At 42.4% G+C, this 25,272-nt stretch overlaps 2 protein-coding genes across 10 annotated transcripts in view; one reads left to right on the forward strand and one right to left on the reverse strand.

The window, feature by feature from the left end:
- FBXO36 (F-box protein 36) overlaps window positions 1–3,252 on the reverse strand; it is a 64,455-nt gene extending 61,203 nt beyond the window's left edge. The window contains exon 1 of the mRNA XM_032765641.2: window positions 3,123–3,252. Within this exon, the coding sequence (XP_032621532.1) occupies window positions 3,123–3,218 (96 nt within the window). The 5' untranslated portion in view covers window positions 3,219–3,252. The remainder of the gene's footprint in view (window positions 1–3,122) is intronic.
- Window positions 3,253–3,329: 77 nt separating this feature from the next.
- Window positions 3,330–25,272, forward strand: part of TRIP12 (thyroid hormone receptor interactor 12) — a 174,203-nt gene continuing 152,260 nt past the window's right edge. For 4 of the 9 annotated variants that reach the window (XM_032765634.2, XM_032765637.2, XM_075068497.1 and 1 more), the window contains exon 1: window positions 3,330–3,779. The gene's annotated coding sequence lies outside the window, so the exon portion shown is untranslated. Of the gene's footprint in view, window positions 3,780–21,235; window positions 21,446–25,272 lie in introns of all 9 variants that reach the window. The other 5 variants (XM_032765638.2, XM_032765639.2, XM_075068499.1 and 2 more) reach the window with 3 other exon arrangements.

The raw sequence follows: 25,272 nt of genomic DNA on the forward strand, positions 1-25,272 counted from the left end.
AGCTGAAAAGTCCCAGTCTTATTAATCTCTCCTCATATGGAAGCCATCCCATACCCCATTAATTTTTATTGCCCTTTTCTTAACCTTTTCTAATTCCAATATATCTTTTTTGAGATGGGGTGACCACATCTGCACACAGTATTCAAGATGTGTGTGTACCATGGATTTATATAGAGGCAACATGATATTTTCTGTCCTGTTATCTATCCCTTTCTTAATTATTCCCAGCAATCTGTTCGCTTTTTTGACTGCTGCTGCACATTGAGTGATAACAGCTAATTTAGACCCCATCATTTTATATGTATAATTGGAATTATGCTTTCCAATGTGCATTACTTTGCATTTATCAACATTGAATTTCATCTGCCATTTTGTTCCCCAGTCACCCAGTTTTGAGAGATCCTTTTGTAGCTCTTTGCTGTCTGCCTGGGTCTTAACTATCTTGAGTAATTGTGTATCATCTGCACATTTTGCCGCCTCACTGTTTACCCCTCTTTCCAAATCATTTATGAATATGTTGAATGGGACTAGTCCCAGAATAGATCCCTGGAGGACACCACTATTTATCTCTCTCCATTCTGAGAACTGACCATTTATACCTACCCTTTGTTTCCTATGTTTTAACCAGTTACCAATCCATGAGAGCACCTTTCCCATTATCCCGGGGCAGCTTACTTTGCATAAGAGCCTTTGGTGAGGGATCTTGTCAAAGGCTTTCTGAAAATCTAAGTACACTATATCCACTGGATCCCCTTGGTCCACATGGTTGTTGATCCCCTCAAAGACGTCTAGTAGATTGGTGAGGCATGATTTCCCTTTACTAAAACCATGTTGGGTTGGGTTAAACCTCATTGAAACTGCTGGATATTAACAGCCACCCTTCATTTGGAGGAAAATATAAAGAGCAATTGAGCTACTTTATAGTATAGATGGATGAAACAATAGGGGCCTGTGCCCAGAACAAAGCCGCATCCAAGGCTGGAGTAGATTTTAGCCACGTGGCAGGAGGTCGCTCTGTGATCTTGGGGGCAGGGTTTTATTGGACTCGACTGGTGTATGTTACATGGAAGCAGTGATAAACACCACAGAAACAGACACAGAAAAGAAGACAGCAGAACAAGAAGTCAGAGCATGGCCCTGAGAAAAAGCTGAGAGAGAGCGCTTTTTGTGCTAAGCGCTGGCTAGAAAGGGACTTGGAATTGTGAGAAAAGTAACTGTCTTGCTGTTTAATTCCTGCTGTGTATAGGGAAATGGGAATTTGTACACTTGCAGTCAATAAACAGATTACATCAAAGAAATACCTGACTCCATCATCAATTTCTTCACCCAACTGAAACAACTCTCAGGGGGCCAGATATTGCCAAACCGCTCAGGAGGCAACAATATATATTTTTTCAAAAATGGCAGAATGTAATTAACATTTTTTTTAAATCATCTTAGTCAGACACCCAGTGTTGAAATTTCAGCCTCAAACCAGAATTTTTCAGAAAGCTATCAAGTCCAAAAGGAAGTTGTAACTGAAACTCTTGAAATTTAAATTATTTTTGTTGCTACTGTTGAGTGGCATACTTTCATATTCATTGAAAAAAAAGCAAACCAACAACTACCTAGAGTGCAACTTTTAGAAGGAAACTAATTAGCTTTGAAGAGATCAAAAGAAAAAGCATGTGAGACATAAAGATCAAAGCTTAGAATTGCATTCATTTTGGAGTTATAGATTCAATTTTGGTTTGCTTATTTTACAGGCCTGCCAACTCTCACCTAACTGGGGGGAAGACATCTTTGTCATTTTGGATTAGTTTTAATGACATATAAAAAGTATCTCCTTCTTGTGACAAAGAATTTGGCTATGAGTTTCAATGAGACCATTAAAATCTCGTTTAGTATATTATTTTTGAAATCTCACAACATTAAAACTGATACACACAGCTTGAGACAGAGCTCAGTATTCATATCTTGCACCTGCTCTCTCCATGCAATACCTTCACTTTCAAGATCAATCTCAGTCAAATTTAGGGTAAACATGAAACAAAACTGAAGTAAATCTTTAAAGAAGTGGAAATTAATGCCATCATTTGTGGGCGAGACTCTCTTATTGGAGATTAATTTTAAAGCTGTTTTAAGGCATCAGTTTTACTCTTATGATAAAGGATTTTGCAGTATGTTTCAATAAGACACTTAAAATCTCACTCAGGATTATTTTGAACACTCTTTCTGGACCACCCTTGGACATTAGAAGAGAAATAAGATTCTAACTAACCTGCCAAAGAAGTGTCTTGACATGTATTATCTTGTAAGATTATGAAAACATATTGGCTTCCTGTCCGGGCAGATTAATTCTTCCTAGCTATTCACTTCACTTTCTGGTGGGATATTTCAATGTAAAGCTACTGATTTGCCTGTAGATTCAGTTTATTCCAGCTCCTTTAAAACCTGCTTTTCCTTAGGAAAAGCATTGTGACCTTTCTCAGCATTGTGTTGTTTTCTCTAATCACTGGATCACTTATTTGTGACAGTTTTGAAAGTCCCTTAATTTGTTCTATATTTTTTTGTCAAGGTCACAGTATCTCATGCAACTGTGAAATGTTTTCAAGGTTACTGAATCATCACTCTGCAACACCTTTTCATACTCAGTTGGTGACTTTCTCATTTTAGCCCTGAAGTCCTTACTGGAGATATCTTCCAATGCGTATTGGAGCCTCAGACCTTACATGCTTTACATGAACTACTACTCAGGTCCCATTCAGTGATGATACCCCCACTTCCCTGGATACTTGGTCAGTGAGTTTTCCCCCAGGCAATGCTTTCCCATATATTCACAAGCACGTTTCAGTGACGCTTAGGAATCCTATGCGCTCTCTGCCCCTCTGGGCCCATCTTTGGTGGTTTTTCCCCACCCGGATGCCAGACTCCTAGTCATCGGCCTTTGCCAGGACCCCCTCTGGATCCCCGACCGGAGACAGATCCGTAGACCCTCCCCAAGCTTCGGGTTGCCCCGACAGCCCGCTGAGTTGCCTTATCTGCGTGCGAACCGGAGCTGCAACAGCCCGGTGGGCGGCTAACAGTGGGATGGGGGCGCTGACGGCGGCCACAGGCAGGGCCTCCTTCTCTCGTTCACCCACCTCCTTCCGGGTGACGATCAGCTGGTAGAAGTCCTTGCTGGGGGCCGGGGCCTGCGCGCGGGTCTCGAACAGGTTCTCCTGCAGTAGAGACGCCATTTTGGGACGCTGGCAAGAGGTGACTATGGCAACCAGGAAGGGGCGGGCCTCACGAGAGGTCACTGGGAGCCCAGCCCCCTCTTAAAGGGGCCGGGTGGATATTAACGCTCTAGCCCAGCGGGGTCTTCGCCCCAGCGGCGGGGAGGGTCCTGTACACCCCTTAGTTGGTAAAAACAGTCCCTGCAGTCCCGCTGACCTGAGGGGAAATACTTGCATGGACCCAGGGGTGACGACCCCGGCGGAAGGATACCACTCGCTAGGCCAAGAAACGCCTGGCAGCGCAGGGAACCTGGACGAGCAAACCGCCGGTCCAGGGGCTTCGCGGGTGGCGGCCAGCCGGGCAGAGGGAGCGCATTTAGGCAGGGGGGACGGGCAGAGGCTACGGGCCCCGTTGGGGGGTTAAGTAGTCCCCAGCCTCCTCCGTGCCACTGGAAGGGGTTCGGCTGCGGAGGCGGACTGCGCGCTGGTCGGTGCTTCGGTTTCAGCTGATAATTGAAGGGAAGGGAAGCTGCTGCTGGGGTGGTACGGAGCGTCTGCGGAGGCCGCATCGGGACAAACTAGGTACATGGAACCCCTTCCCCTTTCTTGGGCACTGAGGACATGAGAGGGGGTGCCGGGCCCCCTCAACTGCTCTAGGCTCCCTTGGTCAGGCCTGTTGTCACCCCCGGTATGAGCTCAGCTGCCCTTCCCCGTCTACCCGGGACAGGGGGGAGGGGAGACGCGCCATCCTAGGCATTGTTTGTGGGAGAATGAGTGCTGGGGCCTGGGGGGAGGCGTAATGATCGGGGGATGGGGAGATGCTATGGGGGGCGGGTAGGGCCGAAGGGGCCCTGGGTTTAATAATGGGATTCTAGTGGTGAGGCCCTCACTGAGGAAGGGGAAGGGATGAGGGGGTGGAGGTGGTACAAATGGAACTGACAAAATGGCCAAGCAGCCACTGGAAGCTGACTTCAGTGCACCCCCACCGCCCCCAAAATATTAGCTTGGGAGTTGGGGGGAGAGAAGCTGCCCCCAATCCCTGCCTCACACAATGCTCCCGATAGCCTGGAGCCCCAAGGTGGGGAGCTCTCTTCCGCACCAGCTACGACTAGCTCTGTGGCCTGGGTAGTTGTTAATACAAAAGGCTAGTGTCAGGGTGGACGCTACTGAACCCGATTTGTATTTGCCTCCCCCCATATGAACCCCCTTTCCCTGTTGCAGTTATACTTATTTTTTTAAGCAGCTGTCGAGTTTCCTTTTTTATAATAGGAACAAAAATCCTAGCCGGAGAAAGAAAAGGCAAAATAATCAGCCGCCATCCATATTTCCCAAGCGGACGGGATAGGGTGTTGATTCGAGTTACGATACTGACTACCCACTACAGGATTATTTCCACCCGCGTCGGTTGGGAGCTGATTCTCTCCCCCCACCCTCTATTTTTTCTTTTTTTGTTCCTTTCAGTGAAGTAACTAGTCCCTTGGTCCTGCCGTTTGTTTGCATAATGCTCACACGTAAATTCTCTCTTCCCCCGTCACCCCCTTCGTTGCTAGTCCCGTGATACCGTATCTGTGAGAGTAGCTGGGTATTGGGGAGCCGTGAAGATTTTTTTTTTTTTTGTGGTGCTTGCAGCACTCGCGCCGATCCCTTCCTAGCTGCTGCCCTTGCTGTCTGGGGCTGGTAAACAAACCGATGCCGGGGCTTTTACCAGATCTGCGGGCCCATCTTCCTGCTGTTCAACTTTTTTATTGTACCCCCTCCCCCTGCGTCCTAACGCACTGGCTCATCGGGTTTCTCCGCAGTTGGGTGTTTTAAGGGATCGGGAGTCTGAAAGTCTAGACTGTGAACCGGAAAATAATAGGGGGAAGAGTGGAAAGTTGTGTCACGGGCTTTGGGGGAAAAACATCGACGTATGGAACAAAGGTCTTCTCTGAAATGGAGAGAGAGAGGCCTGCATGTGAGGCCCGATTGTGTCGCATTTACACAAGGGGAAAGAAATGAGAGCTTGGCATTGGCCTAAATTCACCTCATAAGTCTGGCATACAGTTTGGAAACACCTTTAGAGTGCGTTCGGTTTGTTTTCAGGGTGGTTTTGATGTGTGCAGCCATCCACTAATCATCCTAATTCAGGGTGAGTTTCAGTGTAAGCAGTCTTCTTTCTTCATCCTGTTCAGCAGCAATATTGATACAGTGGATTTAAGGCCACATCATAAAAAATTACTGTAACAGGATGACTTTCTGAATTTTTCTATTTGAGAGCATAAGCTTAAATTTATACTTGAATATTGAGTTTCATGGAGTTCTCAGGCTGTCATCTTTTGACAAGGCAACTTGAATAAGGGATACTGAATTGGGAAACACGGCCAAATTCTTTATCACAAGAGAAAGAAACTTTAAAAACGAAATTAAAAATACAAAATTAACAATTTTTCCTCAACATGAATAAGATTTGTTTTGTCGCTGTGCATATATGTACAGGTAAAAATATCATGTATAAGTCAAGCATCAGCTAACAATCTTATAATTAAGAATGTTATTTCCACTGTGTACCTTTATTTTCTTTTTTTCCCCCTCCTCCCCAGGAGTTCTGAGATTTGGTGGCTGTTATTAAAAAGACAACTGAATTCTTGATATTTATGTTCTTAATGAGTTTTTTTTTTTAGAGTGTCTGATATGTTTAAAGTTAAACTATCACTTAACATATTAAAAGGCTAAAATTGTCCGATGAGTACAATAAGCCTAAAAGCAATATTTTAGTGAGTAAATATTGTAAAGCAGTCTTTTGAGACTGCTAATTACTAAGCAGTATTCAAAATGGTCTAACAAACTGTCGTAAGCTTTAACCTTTATTTACCACACTTAATAAATTTCTATAAGGCCCTCAGCTATGGACTTCAAGTGCATGTACATTTATGTTCCTTGTATAAAATGAAAGAACACTTCCTCCAAAACTTTCTGCACCCACAAAGCCTCCCATCCTTAAAACCTCAGGAAAAGAGATGGGCTGGCTCAACATTTCACTCCCTGATTGTCAGACTAACTTGAGAAATGAATTTGCATTGCTGTTGCTCTTCCTGAGAGAGCATAATTTCAAACCTCAAGATGGTTAACATTCAAGGGCTGTGAACAAACAGCTGTTTAAGACACCACATGGACAGCTTCAGCACAGCAAAGACCCCACAATTTTCAGGATTTTATAGATCAGTTAATGCACCTCTTTCAGAAAGAATGGAATCAATTAAGTACTATTCCAGCCAGGGACCACAGGCTTGGTGCCAGTGTTTTATTTCTGTGAACAGGTTATTTATCTTTTCAAAACTAGACCCTGAAAGCACACTAAGATAATATTTAGTCTGATGAAGCTTCCAATGCAAGGAAATGTCTAATTGTATCTAAGATGCAAAGTCTTGGATAATGAAACATGAATTGCAAAAGCCTCCAAACAGTGGGTGATATATTGCAACATCTAGGCAGAAAAGGTTTTAAAAAATACCAGCTTTGAGTTTTGTTTACCCCTGTTTTAGCTGTCAGATCCTTAAGACTTTGAGGCCTGTTTACACTACTGATATAACCAGTAAAATAATCTGGCTATAGAACAATTGTTGCTTTAAACCATGTTATCAAGCTTAGTTGTCTAAGGTGTCTCTGTGCTAAATGTTTTGATTCAGGATTCCATGATTGCTTGTATTTTTAGGGTAGATGGGGCCTAAATACAGCTTTGGTAGTTTTGCTAAACAGTAGGCTGTAACAACTAAGGATTAAACATTCCAAAGGCTGAGTAACACAGCTTCTGACGGCCTAAGAAATCTATTAAATGGTGGGTACCACTTGTCATAATTGATTTACATTGTAACATGCTAAAAGAGAGAGCCTCTGTTTCTGCTATTTCAGTGATGCCACATTGATACAGATTACGAAGACACTTTTCTATAAACCAGTAAACATAACTGAGGCCAATGGAACCCTGTAATATCTCAAGAGGCATTTTTTGTGGTAGGGTAAGATGGGCTCTTAATGTGAAGGCAGTTTAATACAGTGCATGTCAACTGGACAGGAACTCAGGAGACCTGGATTTTGTTCCTTGGGGTATGTCTACACTATGGGATATTCCGATTTTAGATAAACCGGTTTTGTAAAACAGATTGTATAAAGTCAAGTGCACGTGGCCACACTAAGCACATTAATTCGGCGGTGTGCGTCCATGTACCGAGGCTAGCGTCGATTTCTGGAGTGTTGCACTGTGGGTAGCTATCCCATTGTTCCTGCAGTCTCCCCCCGCCCATTGGAATTCTGGGTTGAGATCCCAATGCAAAAATACTGTCGCGGGTGATTCTGGGTAACTGTCGTCACTCAATCCTTCCTCTGTGAAAGCAACAGCAGAAAATCATTTTGCGCCCTTTTTCCCTGGATTGCCCTCGCAGACGCCATAGCATGGCAACCATGGAGCCTGTTTTGCCTTTTGTCACTGTCACAGTATGTGTACTGGATGCTGCTGACAGAGGTGGTACTGCAGTGCTACACAGCAGCATTCATTTGCCTTTACAAGGTAGCAGAGATGGTTACCATCCCTATTGCACTGTCTGCCATTGTAAACTGGTGATGAGATGACAGTTATCAGTCGTTTTGTACTGTCTGCTGCTGTCATGGGTGCTCCTGGCTGGCCTCGCTGAGGTCGGCCAGGGGCACATGGACAAAAATGAGATGACTCCCCGGGTCATTCCCTTCTTTATATTTTGTCGAAAACTAGTCAGTCCTGCCTAGAATATGGGGCAAGTGTACTAGAGAACCAGAGAGCACAGCTGCTCCGTGTCAGAGCCCCAGAGATCCCACAGAAATGATGAGCTGCATGCCATTCTAGGGGGTGCCCCTGCAACAACCCCACCGTTTGCTTCCTCCTCCCCCAAACTTCTGTGCTACCAATGGCAGTGTGCCCAATTTGTGTGATGAAGTAAAAAAGAATGTAGGAATAAGAACACTGGACTTTTTTAAGTGAGAAAATGAGGAGGAAGCCTCCAGCTGGTATGATATCCAGGGAGTACAGAATTTTCTTTAGACATGAAGGGGGGAGCTGATAGAGCTCAGCCTCACAGGTATCTATGGTGAAACGGTTACCAGCGGTTCTGTACCTCTGCTGGGAATGACCAGGAGTCACATCCCATTTTTACCCACGTGCCCGGCCGACCTCATCGAGGCCAGCCAGGAGCACTCACAGGGCTGATGATGACAATGAGGAGCAGTCATATTGTACCATCTGCCACTGGGAAGGGGATGCTGATGTTAGTACTGCAGCACCCCGTCTACCAACCACAATGCAGTAGACATAGGGTGACGTTGAAAAAAGGCAGAGAAATGTGTTTTTTTTTTTTTTTTTTTTTTTTTTTTTTTTTTCCCCCTTTTCTTGTGGGGGCGGGGGGGGGAAGGGTGTAAATTGATGACATATACCCTGAAACACCCGGGAAAATGTTTTTGACCCTTCAGGCATTGGGAACTCAGCCAAGAATGCAAATGCTTTTCAGAGACTGCGGGCAATGTGGGACAGTGGGAGTCCTCAGTCCCCCCTCCCTCCCTCCATGAGCGTCCATTTGAGTCTTTTTGGCTTTCCATTATGCTTGTCACACAGCACTGTGCTGTGGACTGTGTATCATAGCCTGGAGATTTTTTCAAATGCTTTGGCATTTCGTCTTCTGTAGCGGAGCTCTGATAGAAGAGATTTGTCTCCCCATACAGCGATCAGATCCAGTATCTCCTGTCCGTACTGGAGCTCTTTTTGGATTTGGGACTGCGTCGCCACCCGTGCTGATCAGAGCTCCATGCTGGGCAAACAGAAAATGAAATTCAAAAGTTTGCAGGGCTTTTCCTGTCTTCCTGGCCAGTGCCTCCGAGTTCAGATCTCTTTCTAGAGTGGTCACAATGGTGCACTGTGGGATACCGGCTGGAGGCCAATATCATCAATTTGCAGCCACACTAACCCTAATCTGACATGGCAATAGCGATTTCAGTGCTACTCCCCTTGTCGGGGAGGAGTACAGAAATCGGTTTAAAGAGCCCTTTATATCAATATAAAGGGCTTTGTTGTGTGGATTGGTGCAGGGTTAAATTGGTTTAACGCTGCTAAATTGTGTTTAAACATGTAGTGTAGACCAGACCTCTGTTAACTAGTCTCTTTTTAAATGAATGGTATTCAGGTGCTTGTGGCACTCAGTTGTGTGGACAAATATTTTTCCATCCTGCCATATAATAGCCCTTTCTTATCTGGTTGTAAGAACTTGGCTGCTTTCGCTATGCAACTGTGCAGTTAGTGGGATTGTCTTTACTTCCATCTGGCAACTCCTGTTTTAGCACACGTGATCAAATTGTCTGGATAGGGAGTCTATAACAATTTTTTGCCATGTGCTTACTGAGACCAGTGACATTAATGTCTTGCATATCACCCAGTACAGGATTCAGCCATATTTGTAATGTGTATAAGGAGGAGGATTGATACTACTGCTAATTAATAGTGCTATCAAGATTATTGGAATACTAGGCACAGAGTGGCTGACTTCAATTCAAGACACACTTACTGAAAAGATTGGAATGTAATATGAAACTGTGTTGCAAATACTGTAATTAACAAATATTCTCATTTTGACCTATGCATCATTTTCTATTTCCCATCACCCCAAGCAGATATGGTTAATTAGTGCTTGGAAAGCTAGTTTAAGTATTGTCTGATAGAGCTGTTGGCCTTTAGTATTCAGTTAGAAACTCCATAATAGCTGCTTTTTTTTTGTTTTTTTTTACACCAGAAGGCAAAGTTCTGAATTTGACTGCATCCACACATTTGCAACTTCTTTTCTTTTACCAGGTGTTCAGTCCCTACACTTACGAAGTGACATGTTTTCTTGGTGGCTAATAATATAGCTGGCATTTGTTTCTTGGGTAGAGGGGCGTGGGCAACACATCTGCAAGCAACAACATTTTTGCAGTAGTGAGAAGAGGGTTATCTTTAGTACATTTGGTGGGATGCTTGTACATTTGGTGGGAGTGGGGTGAAGAATTCTTAATGTCCATGCTGAACAGAGAGAGTACTTTTCTAAGGTCTTGCCCAGAAGACTCAGTTAGCCCTTCATTCTTCTCCCTCAGAAGAATGAAAGGCTAAGTCATCCTTCTTGGGTTTTGAACGTGGGGTTCCAGAAAGTATTGGTATTTGGAAGTGGAGGCTGAGGTATCTTGTCAATCTCTGATTCCAGGTTCATTATGAACTCTTCCAAAATAATTTCTGGAAAACAAGATGTTCATTGTTCTAAAGATATGGGAATTTGTACAGTCAGTAAAATGCACATTTATTGTATAGTATCCATGCGAGTGTACAGGTGAAAATGAGCGTATTTCAATATAGTGACTAAAAAGGTGGGGACGTTTTAGGAGACTTTCCTAAGATGGCCTGTAAATGACAGACACTAGACTCTTAGGAATAGGCATACTGCTGATATTCCTTGAGACTGGTGATTGATTGCAGGTCAGTACAATTTTATATGTTGGAATGTGGAAAAAGGGGTAAACAAAGTGGCAGAGTTCACACATGGGTTAAGTCCAAAACTGACTGCAGAGTTACAGAAGGATCTCACAAAACTGGGCAACAAAATGGCAGATGAAATTCAATATTAAGTGCAAAGTAATGCACATTGGAAAACATCCCAATTATACATAGAAAATGATGGGATCAAAATTAGCAGTTACCACTCAAGAAAGAGATCTTGGTGTCATATTTCTCTGAAAACGTTCACTCAACATGTAGCAGCAGTCAAAAAAGCTAACAATGTTAGACACCGTTAAGAAAGGGACCGATAAGACACAACATATAATGCCACTACATAGATCCATGGTACATCCATACTTTGAATACTGCATGCAACTCTTGTTGTCTCATCTTAAAAAATTGGAATTGGAAAAGGACAACCTACAATTAGGAGTAGGGAACAGCTTCCATACAAGGAGAGATTAGAAGGACTGGGACTGTTCATTTTAGAAAAAAGGCTAAGGGAGGGGGGGTCTGATGAAAAATTTGTAAAATCATGAATAGCATGGAGAAAGTGAATAGGGAAGTGTTAGTTATTTGCTTATGTAACACAAGAACCAGGAGTCATCCAATGAGACTAACAGGCAGCAGGTTTAAAATTTTAAAGCAAGATTCTTCACACTACATACAGTCAACCTGTGGAACTAGTTGGCCTTTGCAACATCAGCTGGCAAAAGTATAACTGGGTTCAAAACAAAACGAGGTAAGATCATGGAGACTAGGTCTATCAGTGGTTCTTAGGCAGGATGGCCAGAAATGCAGCCCCATGCTCTGGGTGTCCCCATCATCCAGTCCCAGCTTCTGGCTGTCAGAGGTTTAGTTTGGATCACTCAGTAACTGCACTGTTCTGTTCATTCCCTCTGAAGCATCTGGCACTGGCAAAAGACAGGATATTGGGCTAGATGGACCATTCCTCTGACTTAGTATGGCTAGTCTTATGTTCATGTTATTAATATATTTCTTATCAATCATAATGCCACGTACTACTTGTTATAATCGAAGATCTGATAGAACATAGTGTGCTTCCAGGGATAGTAGTTTGTGAAGCTGAAAGATTGCTTGAATGTAGAACCAAGCACATGGACGGAGTAAAGTCAAGTGAATGCAGAGAGCAAAATAGATTGAAATGGCTGGACAGACATTTAGCTTCACATACTCATTGAATGCCAGCTTTCAATCTGACCTTTTTTCCCCCAAAAAGAAAAGCTGAGACTTGATGATCTTAGTGATATCACTATTGTGATACAAAAGCTATTTGAAAATAATGTCCTGCATCAGATTTACATATGTTCCTGACACTAGAACTCTCTAATTTAAATGCAGCAAAGAGTCCTGTGGCACCTTATAGACTAACAGACGTATTGGAGCATGAGCTTTCGTGGGTAAATACCCACTTCATCAGATGCATGTAATCTAATTTTAACTGTAGTCCTAGTATTTAAGGACAAGCCTACTGGTTTCATTAACTCCAAGAGATTGAGCCAGAGTAGGCTTTCTTCATTTGAAGTGTGTTTTTGAATAAGAATAACTTTTTTTTTATTTGTTAAAAGTGTAGCAGTGAAACATGGATAACATGGCAGTTTATCCATTTTAGCTACAGTTTGACTTCCAGTGTGGATGACTACTTCATGGAATCAACTCATCCCATGTACAGACTCTTAAAACTAAATTCATGTCTGGGGGGGAAAATGCAGACCTACATCTGAGGGTGCGGGTGTGTGGAAATAAAACTAACTGAAAGCAAGAAACTGGTAAAATAAGAGTCTGTTAATGGGCAGTAAATTAGACACAAATAATGTAATACGGCATGGTGGGATTTTTAAAAATCCCACTTAGTTCCTGGGCTGCAGATGCAGACATATGTCAAGTCATGGAGCAGAGGAGGTGATAATACATCTTTGTATAATCTTGGTGACACTGCATTCATCTATGGACGCATCTTTGTTAGAAGGATATCGGCAAATGGAAGTGAGACGGGTATTTAATGGGTAAAAAATTAGAAGATGTGTGCTAATGGATAAACAGCAACTGGAGAGAAGGGGTGTGTGAATATGACTGCCTTTCAGATATTTATAAATTAATACCAGTGGTGGAGAGGAATTATTTTGGGTGATACAGGAGGGCACAAATAAAAATAATATAGCTACAACTGAAGCCAGAAAAAGCTTCTTAAAAATGAGGCCTATTAGACTGATACCTCTTTAAGCGAAGTATTAGAAGCCACATCACTTAAGCCACTTGAGGCAAAGCAGTAAAACTAGTACTACAGGGAACAACAGTGAATAGGCAATAGGGTAGAGTAATAGTTATCTTCCAGTAAATAATAGGCTGATGAAAATTAGCCAGGTAGTAACTAAAATAGGATAAATATTGTGCTTGTTACTAATACGTTATTTTGGTAGAAATAACTTTAATAAACAGGGAATGAGGGTTTACGTCATGCCACTGGCTTTCAGGGTGAAGGTTAAGTTGGAGATGATGGAGGCAGGAGAAATCAAATTCATGTATGGAAAAGCTTTGCAAACAGATAGCAGGACTTCCCTTCCTGTGGTGGGTCATCATATGCCTTCCCTGGAATATGATGATTTTGTGATATCGCTTTTGAATCGGAGCCTGATCGAAGGCCTTAATACTACAGCATGTGGACAGTCTCTGGTCTAATAGTCGAAACTAGTCAATGGTAAATTTACCATTAGATATAGGTAGGCTTGATTGAGCTTGATATTTCTTTATTTTTTTATAATTTTGACAGATAATACCCATTTTTTAAAGCATTTTTTGAAGCTTATCTACATTTTCACGGTTGTAAAACTGATGTATCAGGCAATTATTTAATGATGGTAGACTTGAGATTCAAAAAGTTAATGCTTAATAGCTGTTAAAACATAAATTATCGCATCACGTCAAACTATACAAAATTGTTCTTCAGTCAAACTTCTCAAGCAGCATTTCTCCTGTTACATCTATAAACTTTTGTTGATTGTGTATCAACATTCTAAAAAAAATTAATCCTTCCAAGTTTATGCATAGATTATGTTGATCATTGTCTAAAGTGAAATATATAGGTGAGAGAGCTCAAGTACTGAAGCTTGTCGTTCTTTTTTTTTTTTTCTTTTTTCAAGAACCTGAAACCTTGTCTCCTTTTTTCTTAAATTAAGGACAAACTTTTGGGTTTGTGAACAGTTTCTTTTATATAAATAAACGTTTGTTCCTAGGACTTCAGATCCATTTATCTTTAGATACTGTCCTGTTGTATTAGAGTTCGTTTATTTGCTAGGATATAGGAATTTTGGGGGGTGATAGAATATTTGCCAAATCATGCACTTTTAGAAGCACCCTCGATCTTCAGTATCTCTTCAGAGTGAATGTTCCAAATACTCTCTGGTTAAAATCTATGTACTTAAGCCTTGGTCAGAGCAAATGCTTCAGCCTTTAGAGCCAGTTCTAAAATGCATAACTGAGAATCTTGTTTGGAACCGAGTTAGAATTAATCTGGTGTCACTTGATGTTCACATTACAGATACAGTAACAGGTCCTAGTTTGCTTGACCAGGAAGTTTCTTGGGTATGTTTAGACCTCTTTTCCAATCCTCAGATTTTCACATTTCTACTGTGAATAAAATTTGAAAGCATACCGTCATTACTTAAACTGACTTTATATTTCATTAACTATTAATATTAATTACTATTTGTTTATGATAGGCTAAATGGATTAAAGTGTTCCTTTTTAGCTTTGTGCTCTCTGATTGAAAAATAGTTGTGCAATTTGTCTACTAGGTTACTTTCTGAACTAATTGAGACATTTCTTACCATTATTCTGGAATACCTGTTCTAGAAAGTGTTACTTCTAGATACTTCAGTTGTTGCTGTGTAGCAGTTTAATCAAAAGTTAAGAATGAATTTAGCTAATGCAGAACTAGAAATATTGCTTTTATTCTAGTACTGAACAGATTGGTAATACTGAATTCAGGTTGTGTTTGCATTCTTATTACTCATGTATTTAGCACTGGGGGAAGCAAAAGTGAGGTCTAGGCATGAGGAGCTTTACCAAATAGCATTTTGGGTCGAGACCTCTCTCTGTATCAAATAAACTTTCCACTGGTAGCAGCTCTAGTTTTGGTAAGATGGTTCTAGCCACCATCTAGACCGGGGCGGGCAAACTTTTTTTTTTTTTTTTTGTCCTGAGGGCCACTCAGGTGGTAAATTGTATGGATGGCTGGTTAGAATATTACCTATTCTGTTCAGCACTCTAACCAGCCCCCACCTCCACTCTGGCCCCCCTCCCAGGACTCCTGCCCATCCACACCCCCACTCCTGACTGTCGCCTGGACCTCTACTGCCCCTTCCATCTCCGCATCCCTTCCGTCTTCCCATGCTCTCGGTGGAGTGTCCCCGACCCCCCTTCGCTCTTGCCATACTGGACTAACGTACCGTAGCGCCGCTCTTCCGCTCTAACCATATCTACCCACCTTACTGCCCCTAGCTGACCCATCCAAACTCCCTCCTCCTTCTGAGCTGCCCACTGGACTCCTGCCCTCATTCACCCTGTTTCCCCCACACCACCATCACACCCCAGCCCCGCTGACCACCACTCCGAACACTTACCCTGCCCGTACCCTCCCTATCTCACAGCCCCCCTCCCCAGCTCTCTGCCCCCTACACAGTGCCGGGACACCTGTGGCTGGCGGTGCTACAGCCGTGCTGCCCAGCTGCAGCCGTATCGTGCCACCACCGCCACGCAGCACAGAGCACCGGGTCAGGCCAGGAGCTTAGAGCTCTGCTACCCAGAGCATTGTGGCAGGGTAAGCTGAGGCTCCAGGGGAGGGGCCAGGGGCTAGCCTCCTGGGCCAGGAGCTCGGGGGCCGGGGCAGGATGGTCCCATGGGTCAGATGTGGCTCAGGGGGTGTAGTTTGCCCACCTCTGATCTAGACAGATTGATGAGCAGGACATGATGATTAGTAGCTGGCCTACACTGGCATTTCTACAGCTACTCATGCTACCGGGCATCCTATCTATAGCAGAGCTCCCAATAATGCTAAGTGAAGCTGAACTAATGTTAGTAATAGTAGGAATTTAAAAACAAGTTCCTGCCTCCATGGAACCAAAACTTTGTGTATTTAAAAAAATCAGTTGTTGCATGGCTGTATGGTGGCTCTTAAAGTCATTTCACTTGTCTTAACTGTCTGTCAAATGATTAAATCATTCTTTCCTCCAGCAGCTTATGTTGTCTCCATGTCCTTCCCAGCTCTGAGCATTGTCAGTCCTTAACAAAAACCCTCTCACCTTCATGCCTCTCCTATCATATGACTGACTGCTTAAGAAACAAAATTCTTACTACTTGTGCTCCATCCACCTGTACTGCAATTCTTCCACAAATATTGCTTGTTTAATCTTGCTTGCTGTTATGATTCCAATTACTGTCTTTTGAAGTTGGTGGTTGGTTTGGTTTTTTGTTTCTTTTGTTCTGCTGTTGAGTTGACTCAGTTGGTTTGCTTTTTCTGTAGTAAATCTTGTTGCCATGGTCTTGAGGTAGCTGCGTTGCTTTCCTAAGCATGTAGACTCTTGGCACTTTTTTCCCCTCCCCTATCCCAGCTGGGAGATATCAAACATGAACACACACCTCCATGTATCATGTGTGCACTGAATGACACAGCACTAGAAAGATCAAATTGTATAAACATAGTATAACTTTACTACTTAAGCATATGCAGAGAGTAAAACACCTCTAGAAATCAAATGTGTAACTTTTTAAGAGCTATACAAATCTGGATTTATTGTCACCTGGCATAGCAAGCTTTTTTGCTGAGGCCTATCACTTTTTCTGCCTCTCAAGAAAGGGTGCTGGTGTCACATAGCCAGTGGCGGAAAGAAATGCCTAGAAGACTTTTGTGTAGTATTTCTCTCCTACCAAATGCTGTTACACATGAGTTGCAGTGCAGTAGTGCTGTTCTTGGCCTCAGCAGACCATCCAACTTCACACAGATGTGTGGGAGCACACCCATGATACTAGTAATTGGTGCAGGTACAAAGCTGGGTAGGGCAAGTTAAATGCATCCTATGCTGATGCTAGTGCTTTTAGTGTTAATGTCTTCTATGCTATCTCCTTCCTCCCCTCTCCCCACCTCCTTTTCATTATAAGCCCTACCTCAGCAGCTCTCAAACAGTTGGGAGTCCAAAGTGGGTCACCAGCTCATTTTAATGGGATTGCCAGGGCTGTTAGACTTACTGGGGTCCAGGGCCCAAGCCCCAGGGCTTCAGCCGTTGCTGGCAGGGCTCAGGTTACAGGGCCTCTGCCTGGGGCTAAAACCCTTGGGCTTGGGCTTTGGCTTTGGCCTCGGCCTCCCATTCTCTTTTTGCCTCCCCTCTCCCTCCCCCCCAGGGCAGTGGGGCTTGGGCTTTGTGCCCCCCTCTCCCCCCCATTCCTCTGGGTGGCAGGGCTCAGGTAGGCTCAGTCTTCAGTCTCCCCTCTGGGGTCATGTAGTAATTTTTGTTATCAGAAGGGGGTCACATTGCAATGAAGTTTGAGAATTCCTGCCCTATTGCCACGATCACAAGAATACTGATTCCAACTGCTTCCTTAACAAAAGTATATCCACACTGCAGAGCTGTATAGTGCCCTGCAAGAACTGAGTGCACATATGCTTCGGCATTCCCAAACGTACATTTCTGCATTCTGAAGATGCTTGTTTCATCTTCGTGCAGTTGGTCTAGTAGGACAATCCAGATTAGATTACCAGTTTTGCAGTTCCATGTCTTGTAAGTATGAACTAGTCACTATAGAATAAATACTGTGTTAATTTTAAATTGCTCCATATCAGCATGTAGATGTTGCGGTTAGAGAAGAAAGTGGAAATGGAACTGGAAGTTTTGACAACTGAATAGAGGATGTTGAGGAAGCTGGAGCTTTTGGCTTAAGGGGAGGCTGTCTGGGATTGTGGGATAAACATAGCAGTGGGAGACTTAAGCTAAAATAGTCAGTGATGTAACTAAACATGCTCATTTTGAAACTTGCATATTTAACGCTGAAATAAAATAAATTCAGATGAATGGGTTAGTTTACCCTGTAGAAATACTATTTCACGCTGCCAGTAAATTCAGGAAGTCAATGCTACTTTAGTTAACTTTATATTTGGAATGCTTCTCCACAGCCATTGTTTCTAACTTAAAAAAAGAATGAGGGCTTGGATTCTAGAACAGAGTTCTGCAGCCAGGGGTGGCTTTGCTTTGCCTAAATGTTTTATGGCTGCAGGATTGTGGGATACATGAGGTCCTGAGTACCAGGGTGGATTGGGGGGATGTGTTTTTTGTTTTTTTTTGTTTTTAATCACTGGTTTTTAATCAGGTTTAAATCAGCAAGCAGAGAACCTTGCTTTAAATCCATGTATTTTTATTGTTTTACTTTTGTACATCTTGGTTTCCTAAAGACAGGTTGGATTCTTACTGGTTACCAACCTATAATGTGTTGATTTGGAACTAAATATAACTTTTATGCTAAACTTGGTGCTTTTTTGCTAACAGAGTGATACATCATACGCACTTTTAAGCAACTATATAGCTTAGTGTACACTTATTCAGATTGTTAATTTTTACACTTTGCTATGTTAAAAATGAAGTACTTATTTACTAAATGTGACTTGTCAAGCTCTTTTCTGAGGGGAAGTCAAACTCAATTAACAATGCACAAAAACAGCATTTATTTTATTAAATAAAAGTACCTCACCTAATGGACATGAGAATTTTTTTCAAAACAAGTTTTGTGTTTAGGTAAACTGTTTTAATAAAACAGTTTTAAACTATTTTTTCTGTAGGTAGTGAGTTAAACAGATGCTTTCTGGTCTCTCTCCTCCAGCACTTTAAAACTAGCAGATTGTGTGAGGGTGCAATTAGTTTTTAATCATAGTCTGTGAGATGGAGGTGTATAAACCCTGCACCAACCTGGAAAGGTTTAAGGAACTACTCTGGGCTGGAGCAGCTGTGCCCTTCTGCACCTGCAAATCATGCCAGGAATGAGGGAGGAGTTTAAAGGGAGGAAACTTAAGGAGGAAGGGCAGTTGTGTGAGGGAGCAGAGTGCTGAGCTTCCCAGCTCTTGGGAAGAGGCCTGGTGGTGAGCAGAGCCTAAAAGCTTGCCTAAAAAAGAATCCAACTCCCCTAAGAATAAGGGGTGCTGTATTCTATAGCTTCAGTGGACTTTGAGTTGAATTCTGACTTGGCTAGGGCCCCTCTGAGGGAGTAGAGGCTAATGTTGTTTGAACTATCTGTGTCTCTTCTCTGTGTTTTTGCTACTCTTGAGTTTTGTTTGTCCCATGGGACTCTGAAAGGCAGGAAGTATGCAGAAAGATTTAGCTGGAAGGCTGAGAACTCATCATTGCTGAAGTGCTATAGAATGCCCCTACTGGAGTGACTGGATCTAATTTGAGTGGTGTTCTCTCAAAACCCCAGTGGGGTGATGTGTAAGGATCAGATCCCTGACAGTTTGGAAGAGGAAAACAAGCTTTCCTGCTTTTTTTAACCCCCAAATGGCTATTTGAACAAGTCATTGAACTGATCTAGTTGAAAAAAATGAAGAAGATATTCTCTTGGCACGTGCAGAAGAGGATAATTCTGTCAAATGCTGGTTTAGCATTTCAGCAGATTGATCTCAGGAGCTTAGCCTGTGACTGTCACCAATTCAGTGGTTTGCTACTACACGCTTCAGAATTTTTTGTGCTTCTATTAAATATTAACAGATTAAATTTGGAAAAAGATCTCCTATGTTAAGGCCTAAACTTATTTTTTTAAATAAAATGTTAAATTTTTAAATTAAAAAATCCCTTGACTTAAAAATCAGTTTCTATCCACCCTACTCAGTACTATCCTAAATATTAATACTTCTATCCAAGAATTGCTCTGTGCATCACAAATGTTAATGAATTCAAGTTTCTACACACAAGCTTTAGCTCAGTGAGGGTGTTAAGCAACCTTAACTATAAGGAGTACTATAGGTGATTAGGACAGAAACACTTGTCTCCAAAGTCATAACTTTCTGAAACTATCACTTTTTCAGGCTGAAATTTTTGAGCTCTGGCCTCTGCTCATAGGTATACTTTTTTTTTAGCTGAAGCTTCCATCAGTCTTGTTTAAAAGTAGCATGAGAGAGAAAATTGAAGTGTGTTTGGGAATAGCCCTCACTGACACATGTCTCTAACGTTTGGCCTGCTAAATTCACTTCAGCCACACAGCAAATCTTGTGCAACTTCACAGCATTATTTATATTTGGAGTACTATGCATGACTCTTTTACACACAACTTCCTTAGTCCCCCAAATTACTCAGATGGGACAGCACCCATTTCCAGCTGTTTTTGGGAAACATCAGCTCTAGTAAAGGGATCCTCCTAATGATGTTGCCATCGAACATCCAACCACAAGACTTTTTAGCTTAGGCTACAGGTTCCCTAACTCTAGACTGTAGACCATTGGCTTACAGAGAACTTTGGGAGTGCTTTTTGGAGACACTTTGGCAAGTCTACACTACAGCCAGGATTGATGCTTTGAGATCAATCCACCAGTGGTCAACTTAGCTGGTCTGATGAGGACCTGCCAAATTGACAGCAGATTGCTCTCCAGTTGACTCCTGTACTCTACCCCCAATGAGAAGAGTAAGGTAAGTTGATGGGGGAGTTTTTCTGCTGTCGACCCCCCCCCCTCCCTCGCCCCCCGGTGGTGTAGACCCTGTGGTAACTTGACCAAAGGTATGTTGACTCCAGCTATATTATTCACATAGCTGGAGTTGCATAGTGTAAGTCCTGTGGTCTGCTTGTTTCCGGGTGGGAAAGAATAAACGACTAGCACAATAGTCAGTGTGAGTAATCTTTTTTTTTTTTTTTTTTTTTTAAAGGACACTCTCTGCTAAATACAGTAGTAGTTTACAAACAGTACTCTTATGTAATCAATTACAGTAGCTGGTACAGGGGAGTTATGGTTCACCTTGCCTCTGCTAATGCTTCCATGAGGCTATTGAATATGTTGACCCTACAACCGTTCATGACCTCTGGTCTAGGAAATGTGAACAGGGCTAGGAAGCCAGAATTCTGTCCACCTCTATTCCATCAACTGCCCTTAATATTCTATCCTCATACTTATTTAGTGAAACCACACACCAGCTTATGAAATAAACTGATAGGGCAGTTGAAGCACTTAGTCTCAGTGCCTTTGGTTGCATGCCTATGACAAAACTGGAAACGGGCCCAGATTTGTGATTCTCAAGCTGCCATAAATGTTTAATTATGCTGTCTTTTAAAAATGGGGCAGTTGTGATTACATGTGTGTCATCTCTCTCAGATAATGCGTTGTGTAATGGTGTGATGGCATCAGGCTCATATTACACAGAGGCTGGCTGACTTGCCAGATTCACAGTAGTGGTTCAGATTAAACTATCAGTCTGATAGTTATTTGCTGTGTGACTTTGGGCAAGTCACTTAACCTCTTTCTTCCTCTTCACAGAGAAAATGGATATTAATACTTAACTCACTGGAGCACTGAAAAGATTAATTAGGAGTGATCAGTTCTGTACAAAATTGCTGTTATCTGACCACCTGCAGATTGGAAAAACAGTGTGATTTGGAGCAGCTCCTCTATCTTAGTTTTACTGCCTTTTATGCAAACCAGAGAAGATGGGAGGATCTTTTTTATAAGAAGGGTCAAGTAGGGTAGGTGAGTGTTTTTGTTAAATGTTTTTCTTGAGATGCTAACTTGAAATTGCTACCCACAGTAGCAATGATGCTTTCAGGTTCTGTTGGAGAGGATGGTCTGGCCTAAACATTAGGTTTCAGATACTTTCCTTGGAGATCATGGTTGAAATCTAGATAAGTTGCTTCAGACCACTCATCCTCAAGGTTGGTGTATTCCCTCCTTTTACTATGTTTTAATTTTCCAATTCTACTCCATTTTATTTAGTAGTTTTAAAATAGAGGGATGCTATTTCATGGACAAAATAGCTTGGTGTAAGAAACTTGTCTCATGGCACTATTTTTGTTACAACTCATAGGTACCATTTTGTCTTTCCTGTAATGTCTAGCAATAAGAAGCCACAAGTATGAACTAGATTTTTAACCTTGTCATTCTCCCTAAATCAGCAAGGCAGATGAGGAAACAGAAGCACCAAGAGAAGTGACTTGCCCAGTGGCACACAGCTGGTTAGTGGCAGAGCCAGTAACAGAACCCACATATCCTGACTTAATCTGTCTATCCACTAGGCCACACTACCTTGGAAGAGATGAGGCAGGGGATTGCAGGAAGAGAAAGGATGGTTCTGTGAGGTAACTGAATGCCACCCTGAAGAACTGGATTCTCTCTCTTCCTCTGCCACAGAGTTCCTGTGTAATGCTAGACAAGTCATATAATACAATGTGCATTCCTCATTTTCCTCTGCTTCCATTTCCCCTTACGTAAAATGGACCTCCTTGGTACTGGTACTTCTTGGTAAAGCACTTTGAGAGCCACTAATGAAAAGCATTATTTAAGAACTACACACCTTCCAACTTTTTGCAACAAATGAAGCAGGGCTCTGGCAACTAAATCTTTTAAGACACAACCCCCATTCCTCCCCAGAACAGGTCCATTCTGTGCATTGAGGTAGGGATCCGGAGGTGGGATGTGGGGGAGGGTGTAAGGGGGAGTATATGATCATGTAATTGAAGACTGTTTCATAATATGTACACACTAAGGGGTGGAATTAAGGCTTCATAGGAAATGCCAGAATTAAGGCTGCCTAACTTTTCAGTGCTTGACTTCGCAACCTTTGTTTTAGCATGTTTTTTGGGTGTAATAGTTGTACATAGGGATGGATGAGTAGATCCATATTATCTGTGTATTGCTGGCACTCCAGTCTATGATGAATGGTAAGATGAGCAGCTGCATGTAGATGTTGAATAGGACCAGAAAGAAAACTGATCCATGTGGGACTTTACAGGTGAGGGGTCTAGTGGCAGAGCTATAGTTTCCGATCACTCCTCTTTGGGTGCATCTCTGAAGAGTGGATTTAAGTATTTTAGCATATTTTTCCCATAATCTCTACCACTCCTCTTCGGTGGACAGCAGCATTTTCTGGATAACTGTTGATGAGCTTGTAGTTAATCTTTTTTGGCTAACTCCTTTCATTTGTGAGCAAGCTCAGAGGTTTGATCCTGGACAGTAGTTAATTAGAAATGATGGATCCACGGTGAATTTCTTCAGTATTGAATTACTGTGTGTTTTTGAAGGGGAAGATTCCTTCCCTGAATGGGGCATTGGCTCTCTTTTGTTTATGACATTCACCAACTAGGAATGGGATAGGTTTATCCAAGACCTGTGAATCCAACCCATCTAGGGTGTCTGTATTTTGGGAATGCAGGCTGGGTGTTAATTGGCTGGCATGGAGGAGCAGATCTATGCTAGTTAAAGATGACTTTTTCCAAATGTGTGTGGTCTCAGCAAAGCAGGTTGATTTTTCCTTCAGAGTGCTTGGGGTGAGTTCTACAGTAGGTTTTAGAACCTCTGGACTGAAGTGGTTCACTGCCCGTAAAGTGGGATTTGACGTCTTCAATAGAGGCTGATAGAAAGGGTCTCTTGGCCTAAAATATAACCTCAGCATGGGCTTGGAGAAATTCTGTTTCAATGTGTCTGATTCAGCCTTTGTTTTTCACCCTCTGTACTAGAATTTGACCTGCTCTTTACATCTGCCACAGGGTGTCAGTAAACAAAGGAAATCCTGTGTGGACAGTGGGGAGCAGGGAGGCTTTTGGGGGCTAAAGTGTCAATGACAAATCATTAATCCTTGACTACTCTTTGTATCGTGAGTGAACAGTTGCTGTCCTTTAGCATAAATTTACATATTCTGCCCTCTAAATTACTGTTGCCCTGGGGCCATACTAATCTAGCAAAAATCACTAAACTATCAGTTTAACTCTCTGTATGGTTAAGGTTTTGTCACTAATATTTTTTACTAAAAAAAAGTCAGGGACAGGTCATGAGCAATAAACAAAAATTCATGGAAGCCCATAGCCTGTCCCTGACTCTTAGTTGTCCCCACCAGAGTATTTTTACTAACAGAACTCTGTTGGGGACTGACCTCTGGCAGCTGCTCCAGTCCCATGGGGGCTGACCCAATCCCAGCTGCTGCTCTGGTGGCCCCGGGGCTGACCACTGGTCACTGCTCTTGTCCCAGTGGGGCTGACTTAAGCCTTGCTGCTGCTGCTGCTGCTGCTTCAGCCCTGGGGCTGCTGCTCCAGTGTCCCTGGGGCTCACAGCTGCTTCAGCCCTGCCCTGGAAAAAGTGGCAGAGGACCTGGAAATTCACAGAATCATATCCTAATCGCTAAACCTAGGGCATATTTTTTTCTTTGCTTCATTCTCCTGAATGATACAATGTATCTCCATGCTACACAAATGAGAACTCTAATTGCCTGCTAGTGCTGGGTGGGGATGGAGGACTGTAAATTATATTCCATAGTACTGAAATGGATTTTTTAGCCAGTCTGAGTTTCAGATGTTAGTAACTGTACAGCTTGGGGGAAGTGAGGAATGTACAGTTCCTTGCACTTCTTGGATGTATTGATCACTCAGACATTTTTTCAAAACCCTATATTATGAAATTCCTGTATTTTGGCTGATGGCTGTCAGCCAGAGTAAAACATTTATAGAATTATTTAATAGTCACATCTCTTCTGATGGGCATCTTCTGATTGGATCAGTTTTTAAATAGCTTTCCTCTTCTTGTCCCTCAGCATGGTCCTCTGTTGGTAATATGACGTTCTTCTTGCCGATATCACAGGTTTAATGCCCCTGCAACAACAAAAATATTAACTGAAGCAGAAATTCCAAAACCTGCACCAAAAGTGTTCCTATTGTATGTCTCTCTAGTCCCTATTTCTGCAATGGGGTAACCAAACAGATAGTTTTCAAGTCAAACACATCCCTTTGGTGTTTATAAATGCATTATATTATCTCGCTCGTGCAATCCTAACATCCTGTTCATATTGACTACTGTTCTGTACTAAGCAGAAGCTTTCATTGAGATATCCACAGTGATTTAAGTAGTCAGCTACCAAAGTGGCAGGCCGTGAGCACAGTATATCACAGTTTCTCCCTTCACCAAACAGATTGCATAGGTGGGCTTAGCAAGGGCTAGCATGGGTATAGTAGGTCTGAATGAACTAATGGGTGCCAGGTCAGTTACATGCGTATCTCAAAACTTAAGGGTATTCCTGAAGGTGTCAAAAATATCCACAATACCACATCTAACTTAAATTAATTGTAGTAGACTGCACTCTGTTTCATGTGTTCTGCAGATGCTTTCTAGTATCGGAGGCTGTTTTTTTGGATATTCTTTGCTGAGGAATTGGTTTCATACTTTGTTTCCTGTTTCTGAGTTTCTTACAATAATTAAGACTGATGCAGGGACACAGGTATTCCATGATCACAATGCACCCTTTGCTGCAAAACTGAGCCCCAAAGTCCATTTCTGAGAAATATTTTCACAGCCATATGGGTTAGTCCATATTT

This window comes from Chelonoidis abingdonii, chromosome 8, assembly GCF_003597395.2.
Source record: "Chelonoidis abingdonii isolate Lonesome George chromosome 8, CheloAbing_2.0, whole genome shotgun sequence".
NCBI classification, from domain to species: Eukaryota; Metazoa; Chordata; order Testudines; family Testudinidae; genus Chelonoidis; species Chelonoidis abingdonii.